Source organism: Eubalaena glacialis, chromosome 9 (assembly GCF_028564815.1).
Source record: "Eubalaena glacialis isolate mEubGla1 chromosome 9, mEubGla1.1.hap2.+ XY, whole genome shotgun sequence".
Lineage (NCBI taxonomy): Eukaryota > Metazoa > Chordata > Mammalia > Artiodactyla > Balaenidae > Eubalaena > Eubalaena glacialis.
The window spans coordinates 114,734,149-114,760,108 of NC_083724.1; the positions used below are offsets into that span (position 1 = coordinate 114,734,149).

The window sequence follows — 25,960 nt, forward strand, 5'->3', positions numbered from 1 at the left end:
AAAAAAAGTAAACAAAACAAAAAACTATAAAGCATCCCCCACCATATTTTTAAACAGCTCAAAGCTCATTTTGATGCAATGACTTTACTGTTTACTTTAAATCTAGCTGAAGAACAACTGCTTCACAGTCAGTTCTGGGAATAAAATACGATGCTGAAATCTTGCAAGACTGACATATGGTGCACATAGATGAGACGATTAGTTATTTAAAATAACATCTCCCTGGAATGATAACGTTCTCATTGTGAAACATTTGGAAATTTTTGAGAAGCTTGAAGAAAAACAATACCCATAACCCCATCAATCAGAGATGACCATTATTAACAACTTGGTAGAGTTCTTTTCCTTGCCATCTGTTTTCTAGGCATATACAAAACAAAACTGGGAAACTCTGTATACAATTTAAAATCATGCTTTCTTCATTTTACACATAATAAGCATCTCTGTTCTTCCAAAACATGTTTTCTAATGGCTGCATAGTAATTCATCATATGACTGTATGATACTCTCCTATTATTGGGCATTTAAAATGCTATGTTGGCGACTTCCCTGGTGGCGCAGTGGTTAAGAATCTGCCTGCAAATGCAAGGGACACGGGTTCAAGCCCTGGTCCGGGAAGATCCCACATGCTGCGGAGCAACAAAGCCTGTGTGCCACAACTACTGAGCCTGCGCTCTAGAGCCTGCCAGCCACAACTACTGAAGTCCACATGCCTAGAGCCAGTGCTCTGCAACAAACAGAAGCCACTGCAATGAGAAGCCCGTGCACCGCAACGAAGAGTAGCCCCCGCTCGCTGCAACTAGAGAAAGCCTGAGCGCAGCAACGAAGACCCAACACAGCCAAAAATAAGTAAATAAATAAATAAATTTATTTTTTAAAAATGCTATGCTTTTTTTTTCTTTTTCTTTTTAATATTTATTTATTTATTTTCTTATTTGGTTGTGCCGGGTCTTAGTTGCGGCAGGTGGGCTCCTTAGTTGTGGCAGGTGGGCTCCTTAGTTGTGGCATGCATGTGGGATCTAGTTGCCTGACCGGGGATCGAAACTGGGGCCCCTGCTTTGGGAGCACGGAGTCTTAACCACTGTACCGCCAGGGAAGTCCCGCTATGCTTTTTTTAAAAATTGTTTCATTTTTGGAATAAGTAATATGTGTACATTAATACTAAATTCAAAGATACCAAGGGGCACACGGTAAAAAAGAAGTCTCTCTCATCCCTGTCATCTAGCCACTCATTTTCCTCCCTGGATGTAACCATTGTTACCAGCTTCTTGTGTGTCATTCCAGAATATTAACAGATATGGATATACTCTTTTTTTTCTTTCCAAAATGGTAAGACAACTCCGCACCTCTGCTTTTTTCACTGATGATATATTGTGGAGATGGTTGCAACCGGTCCCCTATTAGCAGACACTTCCATTGTTTCCAACATTTTGCTACTACAAACTGTGCTGCAATATTCTTACACAGACATAATTTTTGCATATGTTGAAGTATACCCATCAGACAAATTCCAAGAAGTGGAACTGCTGGGGCAAAGGGAATCTTTATGTAAAAATTGAATACTACAAATTGTTCTCCGTCATGGTTGCATCAATTTATCTACCAACAATATATGAAAGTGCTTGTTTGCCCACACCTCCACCAATATAAAATAGTATCATTAAAAAAAATGACTCAATCCATCTGAGTCATGAAAGATGGTATGATAATGAGGCTAAGCATTTTACATATTTTAGAAATATCTGCTTTTCTTTCTGTAAACTACTTGTTCTCTTCCTTTGCTCATTTTTCTGCTGGGTTTTGGTTTTTTTTTTCTTAATGTAGATTTATAGTAGTTCTTTAAAAAATAAGGAAATTAGCTCTTTGCTGGCCGTATGTTTTTCTCCCTGTGTACTTTTTTTTTTTTTTTTGGCAGTACCATACAGCTTGCAGCAACTGAACCCTGACCAGGAACTGAACCCTGGGCCCTCAGCAGTGAAAGTGCAGAGTCCTAACCACTGGACCGCCAGGGAATTCCCTCTTGTTTACTGTTTGGATTTATTTATAGTGTTCTTTTCCATGGAGAAAATTGTAATTTTTATAGTCACAACTTAAAATCTGTTTTCTTTATTCTTATTTATAAAACATATATAATATATATACAAAATATATAAAATAAATAAAGATTTTAAGTTATATATTTTCTTTTGAGGCCCTGAATATTATAGAATACTCACAAAGGCCTCCTCCCCTATGTTTCCTTTGAGTACATTTTTGGCTTGCAGGATCTTAGTTCCCCGACCAGGGATGGAACCCGGGCCCTCGGCAGTGAAAGTGCAGAGTCCTAATCACTGGACCGCCAGGGAATTCCCTCCTTTGAGTACTTTAATGGTTTCCTGTAATTTCATATCAATCTTTTATCCTTCTAGAATTTTTTTTCCAGATAGCTGCCCAATTGTCTCAACACCATTCATTGAATAATTCATCTATCTTACTGCATTCATTTTCTTAATCTTAAAAACTAAAGTTACCATGTTACATGTATGTGAATGCAAAGTAACAGGTAATTTCTGGTCTTACTAGACTATGAAAAGAATCAACAAAATGACTATCAGTTTTATATCTTAAATAATATACTTTAATACACCATGGAATTACTTGTAAGAAAATAATGGTCAGATCCTTTCCAACCTCACCCCTGTGAGCACATCTGCCCACTCTGAAGACTTTTAGGCTCATATTCTTTTGTAATTATTGCATTAGCACCTTATTTTAAGCTTTTCTATTTATGAATGGCCTGCACTCTACAGTTTAGGATTTTACTGTAGTTCTGTGCTGTGCAATATAAGACTATTCTGCTGATGAACCATTACATACATGTGTATTTGTTTCCCCAGCTAGTTAATACTATTTTGTGGACACTTAGTAGTGTCTTACACTTTTTCCCGCTCTTGAGCACGAAATGCAGAGTCAGACACAAAGGAGATGAGCGTTAATTCAAACTGTACAGACTAGTCATACTAAGCATCTCATCTACTTCTTGGTTTTGTGTACGTGCTGTTTTTTTTCTCAAGTTTCAGCGTTTTCTAGGCTGTCTTTACAAGATGCCATACACTGCTTCTTTGTCTTTACCTGTGCACAACGACAAAGGCTTCGGGGATCCAGGAAAGAAAAGATATATAAAGATAACACCCTTGGAAGCTTGGTAGTAAAATCCAGAGCTTCTGCTGGAATTTTTTCCTGAAGCTTTCGACAGTAGAACTTTTGCTGTGACAGGGAGCAGCGTTCTAACAGCCCTGTCAGGATTCTTCTCCTTTGAGAGTCTGTCCATTTGTCAAACTGGGGGGAAAAAAAAGGAAAAGAAAACAAAAAAAGCTCCAGGTTTAGTCTGACACCAGAGATGCATTGTAAAAAGAAGAGATAAGAATGGCATAGAAAGTGAGTTTAGTAATTTATTCCTAATGAATAGCATGTATTTCTTTCCCTACCTAGTAAATTCCACGTTTTACCACTTATCTGTCCTTTCTCATGTTTGTGTGGGTGAGTCCGTGCAAGACTGGGGTGTGGACACAGAAGTGCACTTGACCTCAGAACTTGGGAGTTACATAAAAACAGTAAGTTGAGAGCTGGCCATATTCATAAACTGAGAATATATATACTTATAAAATACAGATCTTCCTCAACTTCTGATGAGGTTACGTCCCGATACACCCATCATAAGTTGAAAACATCATAAGTCGAAAATGCATTTAATACACCTAACCTACCAAACACCCTAGCTTAGCCCAGCCTACCTTAAACGTGCTCAGAACACTTCCATGAGCCTACAGTTGGGCAAAATCATCTAACACAAAGTCTACTTTATAATAAAGTGTTGACTATCTCATGTAATTTATTGAATACTAGACTGAACGTGAAAAACAGAATGGTTGTCTGGGTACAGAAGGTTGTGAGTGTATTCGCTGTGTGTCCTCGTGATCGCGTGGCTGACTGGGAACTGTGGCTTGCTGGTTGCCCAGCATCATAAGAGAATATTCTACTGCACACAGCTAGCCTGAAAAAAAAACCCCAAATTTACAATTTTAAATATGGTTTCTGCCGAATGTCTATCATTTTTGCACCATGATAAAGCCGAAAATTCACTAAGTTGAATCACCCTAAGTCAGGACCGTCTGTACAACCTCAAGAGAAGACACTTGGGCAGCCTCTCTCCCCCAACAGTTTCTCTATTAACTCGTTAGTGATTAAAACTCCAGGATGAGAAACAAACCTTTGTGTTCACAATCAGAGATAAGGTATAGCAAGCAAATATCCCTGAGAAGGGGAATATACAGGGTTAAAGTTCTACTAATATGTAAATGATTGATATGATTGCAAAGGAAAAGTTGATAGGGGGACCTGGGAAAAAAGTACCAGAGATAGGAAGTAGATGCCAAAGCCATCTGGGGCATGCCAAACAAAAGCTTTGGTTACTTCACAATTTTCCTCAGAGATAACCCCAAACCAGTCCCAAGATCAGTGACTGATCAGAGCTAAGAACTTGAGGGCTGGCCAAAACCAAAAGAAAGCCTCTTAGGGGAACACCTAGCAGCTGAAGGGGCCGTTACCAGACTCTAAATCTCTTTTCTTCTTTAGGCCATTAGAGAAGAGAAAACAGGGAAGTTTGGGGCTACTTGTATTTTGTATACTATTGCATTTAACATATAGAGGTTTATTAGTTATTATAAAGTAATCAGACTTTTATAATAAACTTTAGTTGTAATCATAAAATACACTGACCACCTAAAAAGGCATATAAAGTAAAAATGTATTTTTTATAAGCCTTATGACAAGTCAACTTCGTTATAATCATAGGATGTATCTTTTTAATTAGTAGGAATACTTCTTGATTAAAACTATTCACTGTTACAGATCTATTCAGTGACCCAGGAATCTCACTTTGGAGACTATAATTCATGCACAGGGGGTGGGGTTGGGGGGATGGGGAATCCTAAAATGAAAAAAAAACCCCCAAAACCTTAACTTACAAATAAGTGAATAAAATGTATTCACGTGTGAGTGTTCCCAGATTTCTTCTATGCTTGTTTCTGCACAGTCCATATTTCCAACTCCCACAAAATGAGACTTCTTTCCTTTGGGGTTGGATTATTAGAATGAATATAGAGAAGCCGGACCAGAATGGCCAGGGCCAGGGGACGGATCAGGCCCAAGAAACTGCTTTGCTCTATAAAATAAAGAGCCAACGGGGAGGCATATGGAGATAGAAGAGCTGCAGGGCTTGGGCTTGTAGGGAGTTTGGGGGTTTCAGACTGTAATTGCCTCTGCAGCAGTTATAGAGTGTGAGAGAACTGGGGAATGAAGGAAGGAGATGTGGGAAGTATTGTTATGAGTTTTGAATTGGATCCCCTGTGACTTTTCTTTGAGAGACCAAATGAATATTGGTATTCATTTTTTAAATTACTTTTGGGCAGTGCTATGTGGCTCTGTAGAAACTGAGCTACGTGGGGACCCAGGATGATTATGCTTACAAAATAATTTTTATGGGATATTATTAGCACTGCAAGAAATCAGAAATAACCCCAAATGCCTAACAAGAGTGGATCAGCTCAGCAAACTAATATATTAGCATGATAAGAGAAAGTATGGCATTACAGATGGATGGTGGATTTGGGAATGAGGCCATCTGAGTCTCACTAACAACCTCTTAATTTCTTCATTTACACATTAAGAATAATTATATCTAAATTGCAGGATTGTCGGAGGATTAAATAAAATATGTATAAAATTCCTAATACGGTGCATGATTCGTAGTCATGGCAGTTAATATTATAAAATATCATAGTGATGTTAAAAATAATAAGTATGTGGGGTAAATCAATGTAAAAAGAATAGATATGCAAACAATTAAATTACAAAGCATAAAATTACCAGGTTTGTACATTGACAAGGACGGGAAGTACATTTCGAATGACTGAGGTTAGCTCAATTACTTTCATGGATGCCCACAAAAAAGAGAATGAGCTCAGATTGAAGAACAAGTGATTTAGAATGAATATAAAAGAACATTAGGATTATAAAATGCTGAAGAAATCTATAAAAGAAAACATTAAAACATTTTCCTCTAGGGATTAAAAAGATCATTACATTGGTTCCTCATTTATTTCCCTGATTACAACAAAGATAATTTATATTTGGCTTCCATTGGTGTTCTTTGCCTCGAGGGATTTTCCTTTCTAATTGTGTTTATTTAGGCTAAAAGAAAACTAATTTGCATTCCTTGAACTCCTACCAATTGCAGGTGGGTAGATGACTCAGAAGAATGCTTAACAGTTGGGGAAAATCCCTTTGGAATTTAAAAGTGCTAGGAATAATCCAAAAAGTAAATAATCCATGGAAGAGTTAACTGTACAGGAATTTGGTAATCTCCCAGTATCTCTTTTTTTTAATTTTAATTTTTTAACTCAAGTATAGTTGATTTACAATGGTTTAGGTGTATAGCAAAGTGATTGTTTTATATATATATATATATATATATAGATAGATTCTTTTTCAGATTCTTTTTCTATTATAGGTTATTACAAGATATTGAATATAGTTCCCTGTGCTATACATTAGGTCCTTGTTGTTTATCTATTTTACATATGGTAGTGTGTAGCCATCCCAACATCTCTTGCATCACCTCTCAAGAAAAAAGAGCCATAACATTGTAGCCAGGGATCTAATGTGTGAGACTGGGGAGCAGCTAGGGTCACTTTCCTATCCTGGTAGGTTCCTCACTTCACAGTTAGTTCCTTTTTAACATTATATATTATATGACACTATGCTATATTATGCTATACTATCTTATATCATATCATATTATATTTTATAATTTTTAATGCCTTTTTATAGGGCTTTCTTGACAATAGAATTGTGAAAATCCTATTTTCAGAGTAGTTGTTACAACGATTCTTGCTGCACTTTCAGGAAGTGAGGACAGTTGCTAGAGCGTCAGTGCCACTCATCTTACACCGAATAGCAAGGAAAGTTCCCGGGGAGTGAGGGGCAAGATGAAGACAGAGGCTTGTTATTTTTTGTTTACTGGTTATATTATCTTAATCTGCTTGAGTTTCTGAATCTTATTATCAAACAATTTCACAATAAAAGCATGAATACATTATTGTTTTAAAAGTTTCAAATAGGTACTTGTAGAATTAAACATGAAAATCCTCTTTATTCCTTCCCATCAAATCTCACTCCATTCCCCAGTAATAACCACTGTTTACAGTTTGATGTTCATGCGTTTCTATGCATTTACATATACATACAGCCATCAATAGGGAAGCAGTTGAAACAACAAGGTCCTATTGTATAGCACAGGGGACCATATTCAATACCCTGTGATAAACTATAATGGAAAAGAATATATATATGTATAACTGAATCACTTTGATGTACAGCAGATTAATACAACATTGTAAATCAACTATATGTCAATAAAATTTAAAAAAAAATAGAGGGGCTTCTCTGGTGGCGCGGTGGTTAAGAATCTGCCTGCCAATGCAGGGGACATGGGTTTGAGCCCTGGTCCAGGAAGATCCCACATGCTGTGGAGCAACTAAGCCCATGCGCCACAACTACTGAGCCTGCGCTCTAGAGCCCGTGAGCCATAGCTACTGAGACTGCATGCCACAACTACTGAGGCCTGCGCGCCTAGAGCCCGTGCTCCGCAACAAGAGAAGCCACCGCGATGAGAAGCCTGTGCACCACAACAAAGAGTAGCCCCCGCTCTCCACAGCTAGAGAAAGCCCACGCGCAGCAACGAAGACCCAAAGCAGCCAAAAATAAATAATTAAATAAATAAATTTATTTTTAAAAAAATAGGGAAGCAGTTAAATAAATTAGAGTATACCCACCCCACGGAATACTACACAACAGTTTTAAAAACAAACAAAATATAGCCATAAACATCCAGATATGCAATGAACTTCAGAGCATGATATTTTCTCCAGTCATTCATAGAAGTACACATATGCCATGATCTATTTATTCAATATACTACTGATACCATTTAGGTTGTTTCCAACACACACACACAAACATACACATGCCTACACACACGGCAATATTCTTGTGCACATTTTTTCATGTCCCATGTGAATATTTCTCTAGTCCAGATAAACAGAAGTGGAATTATAGGTTCAAAGATTCTGCATTTAAAATTTTAATAGATCCTGTCAAATTGTCTTTAAAAAGTCTTTATTATTTTATATTCCCTCTAATTGTGTTTTAAGCATATCCTACTACTCCCCAATGAATGCTTACTTACACTGGATATTATTTATCTGTTCAATTTTTGCCCCATAGACCAAGAGAGGGGTTGGGAATCTCATTATTTTAATTTGCATTTCTCTAATTTTAGTAAAAAGAACATAGTTTCCATGTTTATTGGCCACATATATTTTTGTGTATTTCTCATTCTTCTATTGGCCCATTATTCTGTAGGGGTATTTGTATTTTTCTTATTGATTTGTAGTAACTTTATATATCTCAGCTATTAATCTTTTTTCAATTTTTTTATTGATGTATAGTTGATTTACAATATTGTGCCAATCTCTGCTGTACAGCAAAGTGACTCAGTTATAGACATGTATACATTCTTTTTTTATATTCTTTTCCATTATGGTTTATCTCAGGATACTGAATATCGTTCCCTGTGCTATACATTAGGACCTTGTGGTTTATCCATTCTATATGTAATAGTTTGCATCTACCAACCCCAAACTCCTAGTCCATCCCTCTCCCTGCCCCCTCCCCCCTTGGCAACCACAAGTTTGTTCTCTATGTCTATGAGTCTGTTTCTGTTTTGTAGATAGGTTCATTTGTGCCATATTTTAGATTCCACATATAAGTGATATAATATGGTATTTGTCTTTCTCTTTCTGACTTACTTCACTTAGTATGATGATCTCTAGTTGCATCCAAGTTGCTGCAAGTGGCATTATTTCATTCTTTCTTATGGCTGAGTAGTATTCCATTGTATATATGCACCACATCTTCTTTATCCATTCATCAGATATTAATCTTTATCAAGCAACTTGCAAAATATTTTCCTGTTTCTCTTTTGAATTTTAACTCTGATTATGGTTGTTTCCAGCAAGTTAAAAGTGATGCCATCTACTTTAATCAAATTCTTTATAACATTACAATTATTTCTAACAACATAGCAGAAGCTAAGAAAAAGTCTGAAACACTATCTTTTCAACTGAAATACTTCTGCTGGTGTTTTCTGTCCATTAGGAAGTAGTTGCTTTTTCTAACAGGGATTGAAGGGCAGAGAAGATTTAAGAGAAAATGGATTAAGTAATAGCATGGAACAGCAAAGTTGAAGAGCTTTTTTTCAGTTTCTCTTAATCATTTTGTTTGTAACTGTACAGAACATCAGACATTTGCCATGTGCAAATGTATGAACAAAAATGACATTCTATGGCTAAATATAAAATACTTTTGAATTGTTTATCATTGAATAGGTCTCATATTACATCTTGCCTCTTACTATCCAGATTGTTTTAAAAAATGACTTTATTTCTAATACTAGATTGAGCTTTAAAACCAATACTTAGTCCCTACAATGAATATGCCAAGTAATGTTATGTTTAAATCGACATCCTTATTTCTCCTTTCTTTTTTTGGAAAATGCATTTCTTACGTTATCAATTTCTTATGTTGTTTGTAAAGTACACAAACAAAAAACCTAAAAACTAAAATGGAGAGAGAAAACTGAATAAAAGTAAATTGGAGGGACTTCCCTGGAGGTCTAGAGGTTAAGACTCTGCACTTCCATTGCAGGGGGCATGGGTTTGATCCCTGGCCGTGGACCTAAGATCCCGCATGCCACAGGGCAAGGCAAAAAAAATAAATAAATAAATAAATTGGAAATATCCCCTTGAAACTTAATTGATGTGGTTTTCATGGAGGTATAAAGATTACTATGTGATCTAGTGAATTTAAGGAATAAGTTTGTTGTTAGGCAAAAGAGAAAAACCAGTGAGTATCATTTAGAAAATATTTATTAAATGTCTGATAGCATCAAGGAATGTATAACAAGGAGTATGATAGAACCATGACTACCCCCTGTAGTTTAGCCAATTGCAGTAGATAGATAATTAGTGATCTTTGCAAATATATGTTTCTATTAGTTATGGTAAAAGAAAAGAATAAACAGGACCTTTTAAAAAGTTTGAAGACCTTGAACTTCATCCAGGGTGATATTGAAAATATTTAACAACTGGCAATGCTACCAACCAATCAAAACAGACAGTAGCTGGTCAGCCATACCACTGAGCACTGGCTGAACATTAGCCCTGGTTATATTAATTTAGGGATTTCCACTAATAGTAAGTGGAATGACAGTGCAAATATAGTCATTCTAAATAAATGTCTTTTTAAAGTTTCTGGTAACAGATGCAAAGTTTGTTTAAAAACATAAATAGAATATGAGAAAAACTTAACTAGATCGCAGTATTTTTAAATTAATTTTTAGTGAATTTATTTTAGAATATATATATATATATATATATATATATATATATATATATATATATATATATTTGGCCCACACCGCGTGGCATGTGGGATATTAGTTCCCTGACCAGGGATCGAACCCACGTCCCCTGCATTAGAAGCACGGAGTCTTAACTGCCGCACTGCCAGGGAAGTCCCTTTAGTGAATTTATTTTATAAAATTTTAGTACTATTTTGAATAGGTAATACCTTCACATGATTAAAAACATTCACATGGTTAAAACTTCAAAAGGTACAAAAGACTATTCACCTAAAAGTACAAGTTTTTGCATAGCCGTGTTTTCAGTTCTCTTGGGTGAGGAGACTATCAGGTGAGACTGAAGAGGAATTTGAGGAGTCGTACGCATTGCTCAGAGACGGGTACTTTGATCATGAGGGACAATAGTCACTGAGACCGTGTTTCCTTTGAGGAAGAGTGTGAAAGTCTTTGTGCTAAGGATAGTCATATCTTGTTAGGTAAAAGCATAAAGTTGTTACAGTATTCCTTTGGAAGTTTAAGTATGTGTAGAGGGGTGTATATGGATGGTAAGGAGTTAAGTGGATAAGCTGCGCTGGTTTCTAAGCTATCATCTCTCAGATCTAAACCCACCCCATATTCTGTGAATATGGAAGGCTAGGGCTCCGCAAACCAAATTTCTCTGTGACGGCGGGCTCCCTGTTAAATACTGCCAATGGGGAGGGGTCACTAGAGGAAAACTGAGGGAGAACCTCACTCCTTTCTGTTTCCTTGCTGTTCCTGGCAGTTATCACCTTAGCTCTTCACCCTGGTAGTAGCAGTTGATTCCTGAATCCTGTTTTTTCCACACTCCCAGAACCATCATGCTTCCTCAGATATATCAGAATCAGCTGGGGGCTTCCCTGGTGGCGCAGTGGTTGAGAATCTGCCTGCCAATGCAGGGGACACGGGTTCGAGCCCTGGTCTGGGAAGATCCCACATGCCGCAGAGTAGCTGGGCCCGTGAGCCACAACTGCTGAGCCTGCGCGTCTGGAGCCTGTGCTCCGCAACAAGAGAGGCCGCGATAATGAGAGGCCCGCGCACCGCGATGAAGTGTGGCCCCCACTTGCCGCAACTAGAGAAAGCCCTCGCACAGAAACGAAGACCCAACACAGCCATTAAAAAAAAAAAAAAAAAATCAGCTGGCCATGATATCCTCTATTTTATTCTGTAGACATCCCCTACAGGGATGGTCCCAGCTCCAGAGTCCTTTCTCTGGGCTCCTGAGATATCAGTGAAGCTGGTGGTAGCTACTTCCTGCATCTCTAGCTCCACGGTACCTCAGTGTTCCCTTTTTGTCTTTTCTGTCTTCTAGCATTTATTTAACCAGTTCTATTTATTAAATTATGTCTGTTAAAATAACTGGCATGATTTCTTTTTTTCTGACTGAACCCTAACTGATACATACAGAAAGTACCAGTCAAACTTCTGAGGGAAAGAGCAATCGCTCATTACCTTATGTCCAAACTGAATTCTTTGGGCTCCATGATAACATAACACAATATAGAAGTAAGTATACTTTTTTTTTTTTTTTTGGGCAGTGTCACCCAGCATGCAAGATCTTAGTTCCCCGACCAGGGATTGAACCCACACCTACTGGAATGGAAGCGTGGAGTCTTAACCACTGGAAGTCCCACTTTTTAATTTTTTTTAATTATTTTTTTATTGAAGTATAGTTGATTTACAATGTTGTACCAATCTCTGCTGTGCAGTAAAGTGACTCAGTTATACATATATATATACCTGTATTCTTTTTTTTATATTCTTTTCCATTATGGTTTATCCCAGGAGATTGGATATAGTTCCTTGTGCTATACAGTAGGACCTTGTGGTTTATCCATTCTAAATGTAATAGTTTGCATCTACCAACCCCAAACTCTCAGTCGATCCCTCTCCCTCCCCCCCTCCCCCTTGGCAACCACAAGTCTGTTCTCTATGTCTCTGAGTCTGTTTCTGTTTCGTAGGTAGATTCATTTGTGCCATACTTTAGATTCCACATATAAGTGATATCATATGGTATTTGTCTTTCCCTTTCTGACTGAGAAGTAAGTATACTTTAAATAGTTACCCATTTTCCAAGCAGAGCTCTTCTTTCTTCAAAGACCTACAATAAATAAAAAAAAGAATGGAATGATTTCATATTTCACGGTTCAAAATACCCATTACAAAAAAGACATCATTAAAGTATCAATAAATATTGACAGGCTTTTCATTATATCTACTGAGTATAAAAGACAGATTTTGTACCTGAAAAGGTACTTTACTTATTTTTTTTTAATATTTATTTATTTGGCTGTACCAGGTCTTAGTTACGGCATACGGGATCTTCGTTGCCGCGTGTAGGACCTTTTCTTTTCTTTTTTTTTTAGTTGCGGCATGCGGGATTTTTTTTTAGTTGCCACATGCAGGATCTAGTTCCCTGACCAGGGACTGAACCCGGGCGCCTTGCATTGGGAGTGAGGACTCATAGCCACTGGACCACTGGGGAAATACCTTTACTTATTTTTAACTTGGGCAAAGTTTCTTTTTTCTCAGTTTCTCCATGTGAAATAATTCATCTTAAAGAAGAAATAATTTTTTAAAGGCAAGAAATAAGAAAAGCTGGGAATTCCCTGGCAGTCCAGTGGTTGGAACTCCACGCTTCCACTGCAGGGGCACGGGTTCAATCCCTGGTTGGGGACTAAGATCCCACAAGCCACTCGGCATGGCCAAAAAAAAAAAAAGAAAGAAGAATGGAATTGTGAAGTGAAATCATTTTTGGAATTTGAAAGGAGATGAAAAAACTGACAAAGGAAAAACAGGAAAATGGAGAACCTCCCCCAAATATTTCAGCATCAATAGTATAAGAACCTGTGAAATTTATGAGTGAGCGGCTCTGTTTTTATATTTCCATGAGTTCACATATCAGGGGGGTGTACGTGACTTATATGTTTGTAGGATTAGAAACTTGCATATGTGCGCCTCTGGGCTTACGGCTCAGTGTTTATCCGTATAGGTTTGTCGTTATATACTATTTAGGATAGAAACCATGTCTTAGTCACCTTCTCCAGTGCAGAGTGCTGTACAGGGCATATTACAGGGACTCATGTTTGCCGGACTAAATGAATGTGATCGTGACAAATGAATATCCTTATGGATGTATCGGTACAATGTGAGTGTATTTCTAAACTGGTGAAGAGGTGTTTTTGTGAGCATCAGTCATTTGTATATTTGAATGAGTGAGGAAGGGACAACTAATGTGAGAATGTTTGGCGGAGGAGGGAGTTCTGGGGAGAGGAAGAAGAGACAGCAGTGAACAGACGTGAATGTCTCTCTCACTCCTACACTACACCCTCTGTCAGCTTTCAAAATTGGGCCTGATGTTTTTCCCTTCCTCTTGGCACTATCTAAATTCTCTCGCACTGTTAAGATCGTTCCTATTTGGAAAGTAGCTCAGGCCTATTTCTTCCCTTTTGTGGAGGAGGACGAGGAGCTAATTTCATTCTTCCAGCAGATATGTTTTCCTTCCTTTTTCAGACTCTCAAACTCTACTTTCAAAGGGCATACGAAACGGAGATTGAAATAACTGGTTCAACAACAACCTCAAGGTCTGTAAAATGTCATCTTTGCTACTAACCACAGAACCTCATACATCACAGGCAGACACTTTTTATACTTTAGAGAAGAAGAAAAAGAATACCATTCTCCCTTTCCCCCTAATTAACTGCCACCTGGGCTACTAGGACCCTCAAATAATGGCAACAGATAAACTCAGAATTTCTAAGTGAAAATAGAAGAGCGGACTTCCCTGGCGGTCCGGTGGTTAAGACTCTGCACTTCCACTGCAAGGGGGCGTGGGTTCGATCCCTGGTTGGGGAACTAAGGTTCCACATGCCCCAGGCACAGCCAAAACAACAAAACAAAACAAAACAACAACAAAAATAGAAGAGAACCTATAGAATACAGAAGATTGAAAAATCAGGATTCAAATATTTCCTGAACGCTTCTCTTGTGTCTAACCAAATCCTATCAATCATCTAATTCCCAGCCCAAGTCCCTGGCACCAGCACGTTTCCGGCACCCACTGACCTCGCTCCTCCCAGCTCCTCCTCCACTTGCAGCCCGTGCTCCACCTGGACTTTCTAGGGTTTGCTATTGCCTGCCAGGTGATTCTGTTCATTTTATCTTCCCATGTAGATTACAACCACTTTCCCTTACATGCTCCACAGGCTCCACGGCAGGCTCTCAACAAACACCTGCTGATGGAACAACAACAAAAGTTTCAGACGTCGTAGAATTTTAGAGCTAAAAGGAATCCTAAGATCTTTTTGTTCAATTCCCTGATTTTAGAGGGGATAAGCAGAGGCCCAAAGAGTCAATCATTGGTTCCAGACTGTCTGTTCAGCTCAACTCTATACTTGCTTCCTCACTAGATCCCTGGTCTTCCCTATCCCGACCTCCAGCCCTACAGTCTCCTTTTTTTTTTTTTTTTTAGCTTATATTTAGTTGGACAGATTGATACATGTTTTATTTATTTATTTATTTTTAAAACTTATTTGGATGTGCCGTGTCTTAGTTGTGGCATGCGGGATCTTTGTTGCAGCATGTGGGATCTTTAGTTGTGGCACGTGGGATCTTTTTGTTGCAGCATGTGGAATCTAGTTCCCTGACCAGGGATCGAACCTGGGCCCCCTGCATTGGGAGTGTGGAGTGTTAATCACTGGACCACCAGGGAAGTCCCAGCCCTATATTCTCAGTGAACCGTGGCTCACACTTTGGCCTGACAGTGGGAAGAAAAAAAGATTAGGTCCCAAGACCACAACCTCCTTTCAAAAGGAGGTTGGGATGACCATCGTGGTGTCCAATGGTAACAGGGAGCATTGGAAAGAAAGGGGCACTGACTTGAAGGGGAGAGGAGAGTCAGCAAGATGGTGGCAGGAAAGGAACAGGGTGGGAGGTGGAGTCTTTAGAGAGCCAATAACCAAGTCTAAGCAGGGTCCAAGCAAATCCAGTTCTTTACCAAAAGGCATTTAGACCCAAGTGGAAACTGATGGGAGTAAAGGGGGAGAGGAGAAACACTAGACAAACTCAGATCTGGTTCTGACTCTGCCCTTGACAAGAAATATAATTGGGGACAAATTATTTAATTGTCAGGTCCTCAGTCAGACTCAGAATCATATATTCTCTGGTTTGGAGCAAGTCTTCATTCCAAGGATTTGCAATCAGGTTTTTCATCTTTAAGAGCTGGGAAGTGGGTGGAGGGATAAATTAGGAGTTTGGGATTAACATATACACACTACTATATATAAAATAGATACCCGACAAGGACCTACTGTATACCACTGGGAACCATACTCAATATTTTGTAATAACCTGTAAGGGAAAAGAATCTGAAAAAGAATATATATATATATATGTGTATAACTGAATCAGCTGGCTGTACACCTGAAACTAATACAGCATTGTAAATCAACTATACTTCAATTAAAAAAAAAAGAGCTGGGAAACGTATCGCTTCAAGTGGAAACGTTAAAGTGGGTCTTCTTTCCGTGCAGAATGCTGTAGTTTGTTTACACATCACAGTTTACTCAGAGCCTGCTGTTAAGTCAAAATCCCACGGTTGTTATTTTAGTCTGTTGACACTGCAGTTGCATATTTTACCATGTGACATCATTAAAGTTAGGAATAAGACATTTCGGGGCTCCTAAATTGTGACAGATGTATGGTAGTTAGGTGCTTTTTCTCAGAACACCCTTTTAACATGTACTGTACTATATGTGTGAACCATACTCAAAAAGAAATGTTGATCATTTTCAATTAAAACACTGGATGGCAAAGAAATATATACTTTTAAAACATTCCTTCCCTCAAAGTTCACAGTGCCTGAATTATTTTATAATCTGTTATATTTGCCTAAACTGATGATGCTATTTTTTTAGGTTTCTACATTCGAATTCAATCTCTATGCTTAAAGCCTGCTGTGAAGTTAAAACCCTGTGACTTTCAGTCTGAGACAGTTACGAATTTCACATTTTACTACAGAGTAGAAAAAAGGCAAAATTAAAAACCAAAAACAGAACCTCAGAATTACGCTGACCGGGGCTTCCCTGGTGGCGCAGTGGTTGAGGGTCTGCCTGCCGATGCAGGGGACACGGGTTCGAGCCCTGGTCTGGGAGGATCCCGCGTGCCGCGGAGCGACTGGGCCCGTGAGCCACAATTACTGAGCCTGCGCGTCTGGAGCCTGTGCTCCGCAACAAGAGAGGCCGCGATAGTGAGAGGCCTGCACACTGCGATGAAGAGTGGCCCCCACTTGCCGCAACTGGAGAAGGCCCTCGCACAGGAATGAAGACCCAACACAGCCATAAAAATAAATAAATAAATAATTAAATAATTAAAAAAAAAAAAATTACGCTGATCATTGGTGACAAACGCCCTGTTTTAGAAATACACAGTAGGCCTTGAAGTTATTGTATGGACACCTTCTGCCAAGCTGTATCCTTGGCCATCTATTTTTAAACCTTTTCACACAGTCAGAATGTTAGATCTGGAAGGGACCTTTGAGGTCATCTGACCCAACCCACTCATTTTCCAAAGGAAGGTAGTAAAGACCAGAGATGAAAGTGACTCACTGAAGTCAAGCAGGAGATTATTAGTACAGCTGATCTGGAACCTGTGTTTTCAATTCTCAGAGTTTTTGTTCTTTGTTTGTTTTTATTTATATTTGTTTTTTAAATTGTTTTAAAATTTGAAATATTACTGCACGTATAAAGTAAAAACCAAAAACTCTTCTAACAGACCTCCCTCCCACCTTCCCATGCCATCCAACTCTTTGGGGGAAACCACTATTAATAGTTTGGTATATACATATCCAAATTCCATGGGTGTGTCTATGTACATTAATACACAGACATGTGGGTATATACACATGCCAATATTTTTTTTTTTTTAATTTTTTTGGCCACACTGCGGCATGTGGGATCTCAGTTCCCCAACCAGGGATCGAACCCGCGTCCCCTGCAGTGGAAGTCCCCCAAGATTTTTAAAAATAATTTTACTCCAAACTAGAACCTAACCAAACCAAAATAAAACAATTTTGGAATAAAATGGGAGTTCTGAACAACAAAATAAATATCATCTTTAGAAATTATGAAATTTGACAAAAGCTATTCAGGAACCAAGATAAGGCTGTGTCGTGCTTGCTATGATGCGCGGCCCAGATCCCCCTCCAGAATTGAAGGATTTATTCCCCCTAACTGTTGGGAGTGCTGCTGGCTGACAGCCATGAGCTGGAGAGATCTGCCCTGACCAAGATCCCATCCACTGAATGCTCAGTGTGGAAGTATAAAGGCCAGGCCCCCTGATGCAATGCAAGACTCTGAAGGATCTTCAGGGTGTCCTACAGGGTCCATGGAGGCCTTGTTGCAACTGCCTGACAGCCCAGCTTCTTCTTCTGCCCTAAATCTACATCCTGTTCTTCCCTCCCCACACCTCCCCAGGTATCGATCCTGAGAGCCTTCCCCCATCAACGCCCTACATGCCAATCTCAGAGTCTGCTTCTCCAGTAACCCAACCTGCAACAGGCAATCAGACAATCAGACAATCAAGATACTTTTTCTCCATGGCTGCTAAATCGATGAAGACTTCTCATTTTTCAAAGAAAATTTCTGAAAATCAAGACATCCAACGAATACGTATTTCAATTCAAGTCACTTTTTCGCACGTGCGTAAAACCTTTACAATTCTATGAGAAAACATATTTCAAAACTAAACACTGAAGTTTCTGGGGGCAGAAAGCAGAGAAGCTGCTATATAAACTGTTGGAGAACTAAGAGCATTGCAAACAGGTGCTCAATAAATAATTGTTGAGCTGAATTTAAAAAGACTGTCAATAGACTTGCTTGTTGCTCATGGCTGGATGAAGCCTGGATTTCTCTCTTTCTCTGCTTCTCCTTTTGTTTCTCCTGGTGCCTCCTTTTTTTTTTTTTTCCTATTTCTCGATCTCCTTTCCTCACTTCCTTTATCTGTTTCCTTTCCAGTATCTCTCCCTTTTACTTATCAGTATTCCGATCGCTATGTTGGTTCCTCTGTCTCTCTCCCAAATTTGCTCATGTTCTGCATCAAATGAGTAGAAACAGGAAAGTCCTGAGCAGAAGGGGTCAGGATGGATGCTCCAGCTTTGCCAGAGCGATTAGCATATCTGTTAGTTCAGAGAGGCAAAGGGTCAAATCCAGGCTAAGGAAGAAGAGACGTGGGGACAAGAAGGTCAGAGTCAATGAAGGAGGTCTCAGGGAGTACAGTTGACCTCTGACTTCATTCCTTGTGCTTCAGGAAACACATCAGGCACTGGAGATGCAGAGAGAAAAGACAGAATCGCAACCCTTAACGCATTAGAGTCGGGACTACCCTGATGGTCCAGTGGTTAAGACTCCATGCTCCCAATGCAAGGGGCACAGGTTTGATCCCTGGTTGGGGAACTAAGATCCCGCAGGCCGCACGGCACGGCCTAAAAAAAAAAAGAAAAATCATATAAAAACACATTAGAGTCAAGTGGGGAAGTCGGTAAACAGTGATGAGAGGAAAGAAAAGCAAGGGGGATTAGGCTTCCCCGAGAAATGACATTTCAGATAACTCTTACAGGAGGCCGTGAGGAGCGCCCTACAAAGGCGTGGAGGGGATGAGAGAGCTTGGCCCAGATGTAGGATGAGAGGAGGCAGAGGCAGGGCTTGAACTGCGATGCTGGTTGAGTCAACTCATGAAGGGTCCTCAGTGCTATGTGTGGGGCGGGGGTTGGAATTTACCCTTTGAAGCAGCGTGTTATCAGTCTTACTTAATAGGATTAGTTTGGTATTTTAGAAAGATCATTCTGGGACCAGAAGAGAGGATGGATTGCTAGGGATAGAGGCAGTGAAACCAGTTGGGGGGTTACTACAATGTGCCAGACAAAGGGTGATGAGGGCGTGAACTGAGAATGTAGAGCTGGAGGTACACAGGTGAAAGGAGAAAAGGGGTCCGGATGAAGAGACCTAGGAGGAAGACTCATAGAACTTCAAAACGAATTGGATGTGGGGGTGAGGGGGAGCACTGGTAGACACTCCTTCCTGAGCTTCTCATCTCCTAAATATCTTGAAATGCCAGGAGTGCAAGGTCCTGACTGCCCTTTTCTTGGGCCATTACTCCAGGGTGTGCTGGCAGCAAGGAACCTTGAGGGGTGAGGTACTAACTCCCTTTAGAACCAAGAGCAGCCTTGCTAATGCTCAGTATGAAAGCAGTGGATTCCCTGGGCTCCTTGTTCCTCAGCTGTGGTGCAAACCCACTGTGTATTTATCTGGGTCTCTGCGTCACCCCTGTGGCCCAAGGTGGGCCAGGAGAACCTGTGCAAACATGATGCTCACGCCCCTTGGTGCACTGTAAGAAAGTTCTTTGTCTCTGACCCAAGCATCTCTTGTCTTCTACTGTGAAACAGTAGTGACTTTGCCATAAGTAACAGGCTAAGTTATTAGCTTGTAAGTTGGGGAAAACCAAACCCTGGACCCAAGAGGGAGAAGGAAGATTTCCAGCTTGAGTGATTTGGTGTAAAGTGATGCCCTTCCTTAGGGGGAGGAACTGGTGTGTAGGAGCAAGATAATGAAGTCAGTTTTATTGATGTTGATTGTAATTTACTGTCAACTAGATATGGTCCTTGTATATAAGTATTGATATAGGCGCTCACAGACCTGTTGGAAATTCTGCCCCTAATTGAAGCAGGAGTAGAAATCCCCAGAGGTTGGCAATCTCACATGCCCGCATGATACCCAGCTGTCCACCCTTGCAATGTTTTTTCTGGTGTATTCTGCTGGCACCTCCCCAGAATGCAGGTGGCAAATAAACTTCTTAGGAGAATCTGAGTAATGTGAGTAATCAGCTGACACTGACTCATTTTATTTACTTGGGTAAATGTACAGCATTATCCAGTAACCTCAACTCTAGCAAGAAAACCTATTTTGGGGGGAACTCCTCACACATCACCCACTCCTCTTTCACTTCCGGTGGTTCCTGCAAAGAAAAGGCATTTGGGGTGAGAGAGAGGAGGAGTGACAGTGGAGGAAAGAGCAAATCTAAGACCTTTCTTTCTAGGCAGGAACTCTGTGTCTACTGCCAACCCTGGCCATGTAGCAAGCGTTCAGTTAAAGTTTCTGAAAAAGTCCTTCATTTTGTTTTTTCATCCATTACACAGTCCTAAACAATTAATGTTTATATTTTGATAACCAAGATTTTAATACTTTTTTTTCTTTAAGGCGTGGACCCAACTGATAAAATAGCTCTTATCACTTACCCGGTTATTCAAAAGCTGATGGTTTAGGGGTGTCCAGGTACTCATCTTTGTCTGCATTTTGGGACCACCTATGTTTTTTGGAGGTGCAAATGCCATCATGAAATAACTGGATATTCTTCCATAAGAAAAACTACACCTGCAGAAGAAATGAATCATATAATCTTCAGAATACTAAAAATACTAATACCATATAATCTTTTAGTACGTTGGGACCAGGGAATGGGAGGGATAACATTTATTGGGAACATTTTATATGTCAGGAACTTTTATGTTTGCTCAATTAAAACTCATAACAGGGCTTCCCTGGTGGCACAGTGGTTAAGAATCCGCCTGCCAATGCAGGGGCCACGGGTTCGAGCCCTGGGCCGGGAAGATCCCACATGCCACGGAGCAACAAAGCCCATGTGCCACAACTACTAAGCCTGTGCTCCAGAGACCGTGAGCCACAACTACTGAAGCCTGCATGCCACAACTACTGAAGCCCGTGTGCCTAGAGCCCGTGCTCCACAAAAAGAGAAGCCACCGCAATGAGAAGCCCGCGCACCGCAACGAAGAGTGCTCCCGCTCGCCGCAACTAGAGAAAATCTGCGCACAGCAAGGAAGACCCAACGCAGCCAAAAATAAATAAATAAATAAATAAACAAAAAAACCTCATAACAATCTGGTGAGGTGGTGGGTTTTAGCTCATTTTACAGATGAAGAAAATGAGGCTCACTGAAATAACACTCTCTGCCCAAATTTATACAGACATTAAGCGGAGAACTGGAAATCAGACCCAGGTCTATTTAACTCTGCTTGATTTTCATTGAACCATGGGGGGAAATCCAGAATCACTCCTAGCTAAGAACACACCATATTGGCCAGAAAGAAGAAGTATTTATAAAATCACAGTGCAATATAAAAACACTCCATCTTTGTCCCTTGTGACCGTCTTCCTCCCCTCTTATCTTTCTGACATCTAGGTAACAAGGGTTCTAGCTTGATACCAGATTTAAGAGGTAGAATGGTACAACAGACAAAGCCAAGACTTTGGATACAGACAGATTTGGGTTTAATGGGGGAAATGTGCTGTTTTTAGATGCCGAGTACTAAATATGTCTTCTTTCATTTCATTAAAGCACTCTAGTTTCCATTAGGAATTACTTTTCCCTCATTACTTAGAGTCTGCTGTGTTGGTTAATCAAGGTGGCCTCCCCCTCCCCAGTCATGAGACCAAGCTAGGCCAGTTTACTTTTTTTTGGGGGGGGGGTGCTGTACCACTCAGCTTGTGGGATCTTAGTTCCCTGATCAGGGATTGAACCCAGGCCCACAGCAGTGAAAGAGCCAAGTCCTAACCACTGGACCTGCCAGGGAATTCCCCTAGGCCAGTTTACTGATGCTGGCTTATCCTTACTTTACAGCTGAGGTGGTCATTCAAAGTACCATAGGTGCTCTGAGCAGGCTAATAAGTTGTTATTGCTGCCTCAACCTTCAGAAGCCCCTTGTCCTTTCTTATTCATTTTGTAAGCCAGCTGATACAATAAATCAATCTCCTCTTTCGCTTCCATTAGCTAGAATCTATTTCTGTTGTTTGCAACCAAAACTTTTTACCTTATACAGTTTGGATCCTGGTTCTAAAACTTACTAGCTGTGTAACTTTTTGCAAGTTATTTAATCCATCTCAGTTTCCTTATTTGTAAAATAAGGATGTGCATATCTTCCCTCAACTGCTGTTGCAAAGGTTAGAGAAAAAAGGCTCAAGCAGAATGCCTGACAGATGAGTGGTCTTGATAAGTAGAATCCCTGCAGCCTTTCTTAGAACTTCCTGTCATTTACAATGTGCCTCAAAGCCTGTCCTTTAGAAGGCCACAACAAAATATTTTAAGGTGAAAAATATTTAAAGCAGACTGATGGTATTTTCAGTATGTATCCTCAATGTTTCTGCTTATTTGTGCTTTTCTTCCTCTCTGTAGGTAGGTTTCATATCCAAGGAAGTGCTGCTGAGTGAGGGGGCTAGGACTTACTTGCCTGCCTGACCTCTGGCCTCCGAAAATTACAAATACTGGACAGCTCTTTAAAAAAAAATCACTAGTTTTTAGCTGATAGAGGACTCCCCAAATGCTAGATCTGAAATTTTGAGGCTCTCACTTGTCATGCAATATTCTCTCTCAGGTTTAAGTTAGAGCTGAAGATAAAGCCAATGTTCTAAAATCTCAGGGTTTTAAACAGTAGACAGTATCTTCCTACAGTTTTTTGCTGTCACCACTCCACTGGCATAAGGGGGAACAAGGGGGCTCAGATCAGTCCTTATATTCTTAGCTCCTAACAGCTAAGTTGCAAAAGGTGTAAGAAATGATTTCATTACAGTATTATTAATTGGCAGCTACAAAAGTACACGTGAGCAGGCAAATTATAGGTACAAAGCATGGTCACTGAATCTAGATCTGCCCAGTTAAAAATCACATATTTCTTTTTTGTTATTGTTATTTATTCATGTTTGACCTTTCTTCTCTTTAAACCAATTGATTTTTTCTTTGTTTTATTTAAAATTTTAATTAATTTATTTATTTATTTTGGCTGCTCTGTGCAGCTTGTGGCATCTTAGTTCCCCGACTAGGGATTAAACGCGGGCCCTCGCAGTGGTTAAGAATCCACCTACCAATGCAAGGGACACGGGTTCGATCCCTGGTCCGGGAAGATCCCACATGCCGTGGAGCAACTAAGCCCGTGCGCCACAACTACTGAGCCCACGTGCTGCAACTACTGAAGCCCACGCGCCTAGAGCCAGTGCTCCACAACAAGAGAAGCCACCGCTATAAGAAGCCTGTGCACCACAACGAAGAGTAGCCCCCGCTCGCCACAGCTAGAGAAAGCCCACACTCAGCAACGAAGACCAAATGCCACCAAAAATAAATGATATTAAAACAAAAAATTCTATAAACTCAGGCCCTTGGTAGTGAAAGTGCGGAGCCCTAACCACTGGACTACCAGGGAATTCCCTAAACCGATTGTTTTTAATCTTTTTTTTTCAGGGCCATAAAACTCTTTGAGAATATGATGAAAACTCCTGCTGTAAGCTGAGAAACTCTCTCTCTTTCCAGTTTGTGTAGGAAACAATCTGACTGATTCTAGGCACAATTTCTGATTAGGACAAAGTAGCTTTTTTAGGGCCTCCCCAAGGCCTTACACTGGTTGTTTTCTTTTTCTGGGTCCTCAGAGCTAGAAATTATTTGAATTAGGCTTTCTTCAAATCAACTTGAGGAAAGTTTGGTTTTCAGGAGATGGGCCAGGCCGGGAGAAAGAGCCCTCTTGGTAATAGTCTTGCTGAAGCAGGCAAATGGAGGTGCCCTGCTCTGTCTTTTGTCATTATCCTTTTACAGTTTTTCCTCCTCCATCCATTGTAGACGATGGGCACTGTGCATATTTGCATGCCCACACCGGTTCACAGTATAGACCACTCAGACACTTTTATACTACATAGAAATAACAAGACAAAGCAAGTTGTCTTCCCTCCTTCAACATACAAAGCTTGCTGTTGCTTTTTTATGACCTCTTTTCCCCTTAATGGCTGTCCTTGAATGTTCATCTTTAATTTTTCTTTGGCTAAAAAGGAAGAAAAAGGGCTTATGGCCCTTGCCCCCAGTGTGTGGTTCTAGTTCCATGTTTAAAGGCAAAGATAGGTCCTCTGGTAAAGTTCCAGTGGCCACGTACCTCCAATCCCATCTTCTAAGCCATTCTTCACACTGTCACCATTATTCAACTTCACTAAGGACCTTATTAGGCCTGTATTAGAGGTACAAAGACAAGAGTCTTGGCTATAATGGAGCTAACACTCTACTGCTAGAGGTTTTTTGTTTGTTTGTTGTTTTTTTGACAAATAAAAAGGTATATATTTAAGGTGTACAACGTGATGTTTTAATACATGTATACATTGTAAAATGCTTACCACAATCACAATATTTAACATATCCATCACCTCCCATAGTTACCGTTCGTGTGTGTGTGATGAGAATACTTGAGATCTATTCGTTTAGCAAATTTCAAGTATACATTATTATTAACTATAGTCACAATGCTGTAGATAGGGTCTCTAGAACTCATTCATTTTATAACCAGAAGTTTGCACCCTTTCATCAATATCTCCCCATTTCCCCACCCCCCAACCTTTGCTAATCACCACTCTCCTTGGGAGGTATTTTTAAAAAATATCTGTCATTTTTCAGCTCAAAAAACTTCAGAGGCTTGATAATGGCTACAGAATATCCAGGCTCCTTAGCATGCAAATCTAGGTCCACTATGAATTTACCTCCACCTACCTTTCCAGCCTCATCCTCCTTTCTCTCCCTTCATGCATTATCTGCCCAGACACGCTGAACTTCAGATCAGAGAACATGGTACAAAACTGATGCTTCTTTGCTTAGGTGGTTTCCTGACACTGCTCACCTGAATCCTAATCTCAGTAGTACGTAATGGGTGCTCAATAAATATTTGTTAAGTCAACTGAATGAATGAATACAACAGTGGAGGGGAGGCGGTTTAAGGCTTAAAACTAGTGGAAAGGAAGGATAAAACTCAACATTAGGAACTGGGCACTGGGATTAAACTCAGGACGATCGGATTTTTATTTGGAGTTTACAGAGTGGAAGAGGATTGAGTTTCTATACTAGCATACATCTCACCCATTGCACATTGCAGTATCATCAGAGGAGATCAGATATTATCAGGAAATTATCAGGAAAGAGGGTATGGTTAGACTTAAATATGAATTCATCTGATATTCAACTAGGTAGAAACAAAGAAAAACTATAATACCGTGCAAAGAGCTAGTGCTTGATAGGCATAGAAACAATTATTTGTTGGTTGTTAATTTCAGAAATATGAAGCATCTGTCACTTGAACTGCAGCTGAAACGGAGCAAAATGTAATTCCCGGGGGGCACTGCCAAGGCTTGTGAGAGACCCAGGAGGATCTGAGAGCGGAGCTCTCAAACGAAAGCCTCCATCTTTTTCACGCACTGCCCACTGCTCTCACCTCTTTTCGTTCGTCTTTCTCTTCAAGCCTCTGGCGCTGGTGTTGCGGTAGTTGCTGTTTCTTTCACTCTGTCTAGCCCCCACCCCTTCCAGTAGTCCAATCACCGTCTATAAATCTATCCG

General features: G+C 39.9%; 1 protein-coding gene across 2 annotated transcripts in view; it reads right to left on the reverse strand.

The window, feature by feature from the left end:
- Positions 1-25,960, reverse strand: part of FBXO16 (F-box protein 16) — a 66,183-nt gene extending 40,223 nt beyond the window's left edge. For both annotated transcript variants that reach the window (XM_061199460.1, XM_061199459.1), the window contains exons 1-4: positions 25,839-25,960; positions 20,829-20,964; positions 12,606-12,641; positions 3,112-3,318 (exon numbers count right to left, since the gene is read on the reverse strand). In XM_061199460.1, the coding sequence (XP_061055443.1) occupies positions 3,112-3,318; positions 12,606-12,641; positions 20,829-20,927 (342 nt within the window). In that variant the 5' untranslated portion in view covers positions 20,928-20,964; positions 25,839-25,960. The remainder of the gene's footprint in view (positions 1-3,111; positions 3,319-12,605; positions 12,642-20,828; positions 20,965-25,838) is intronic.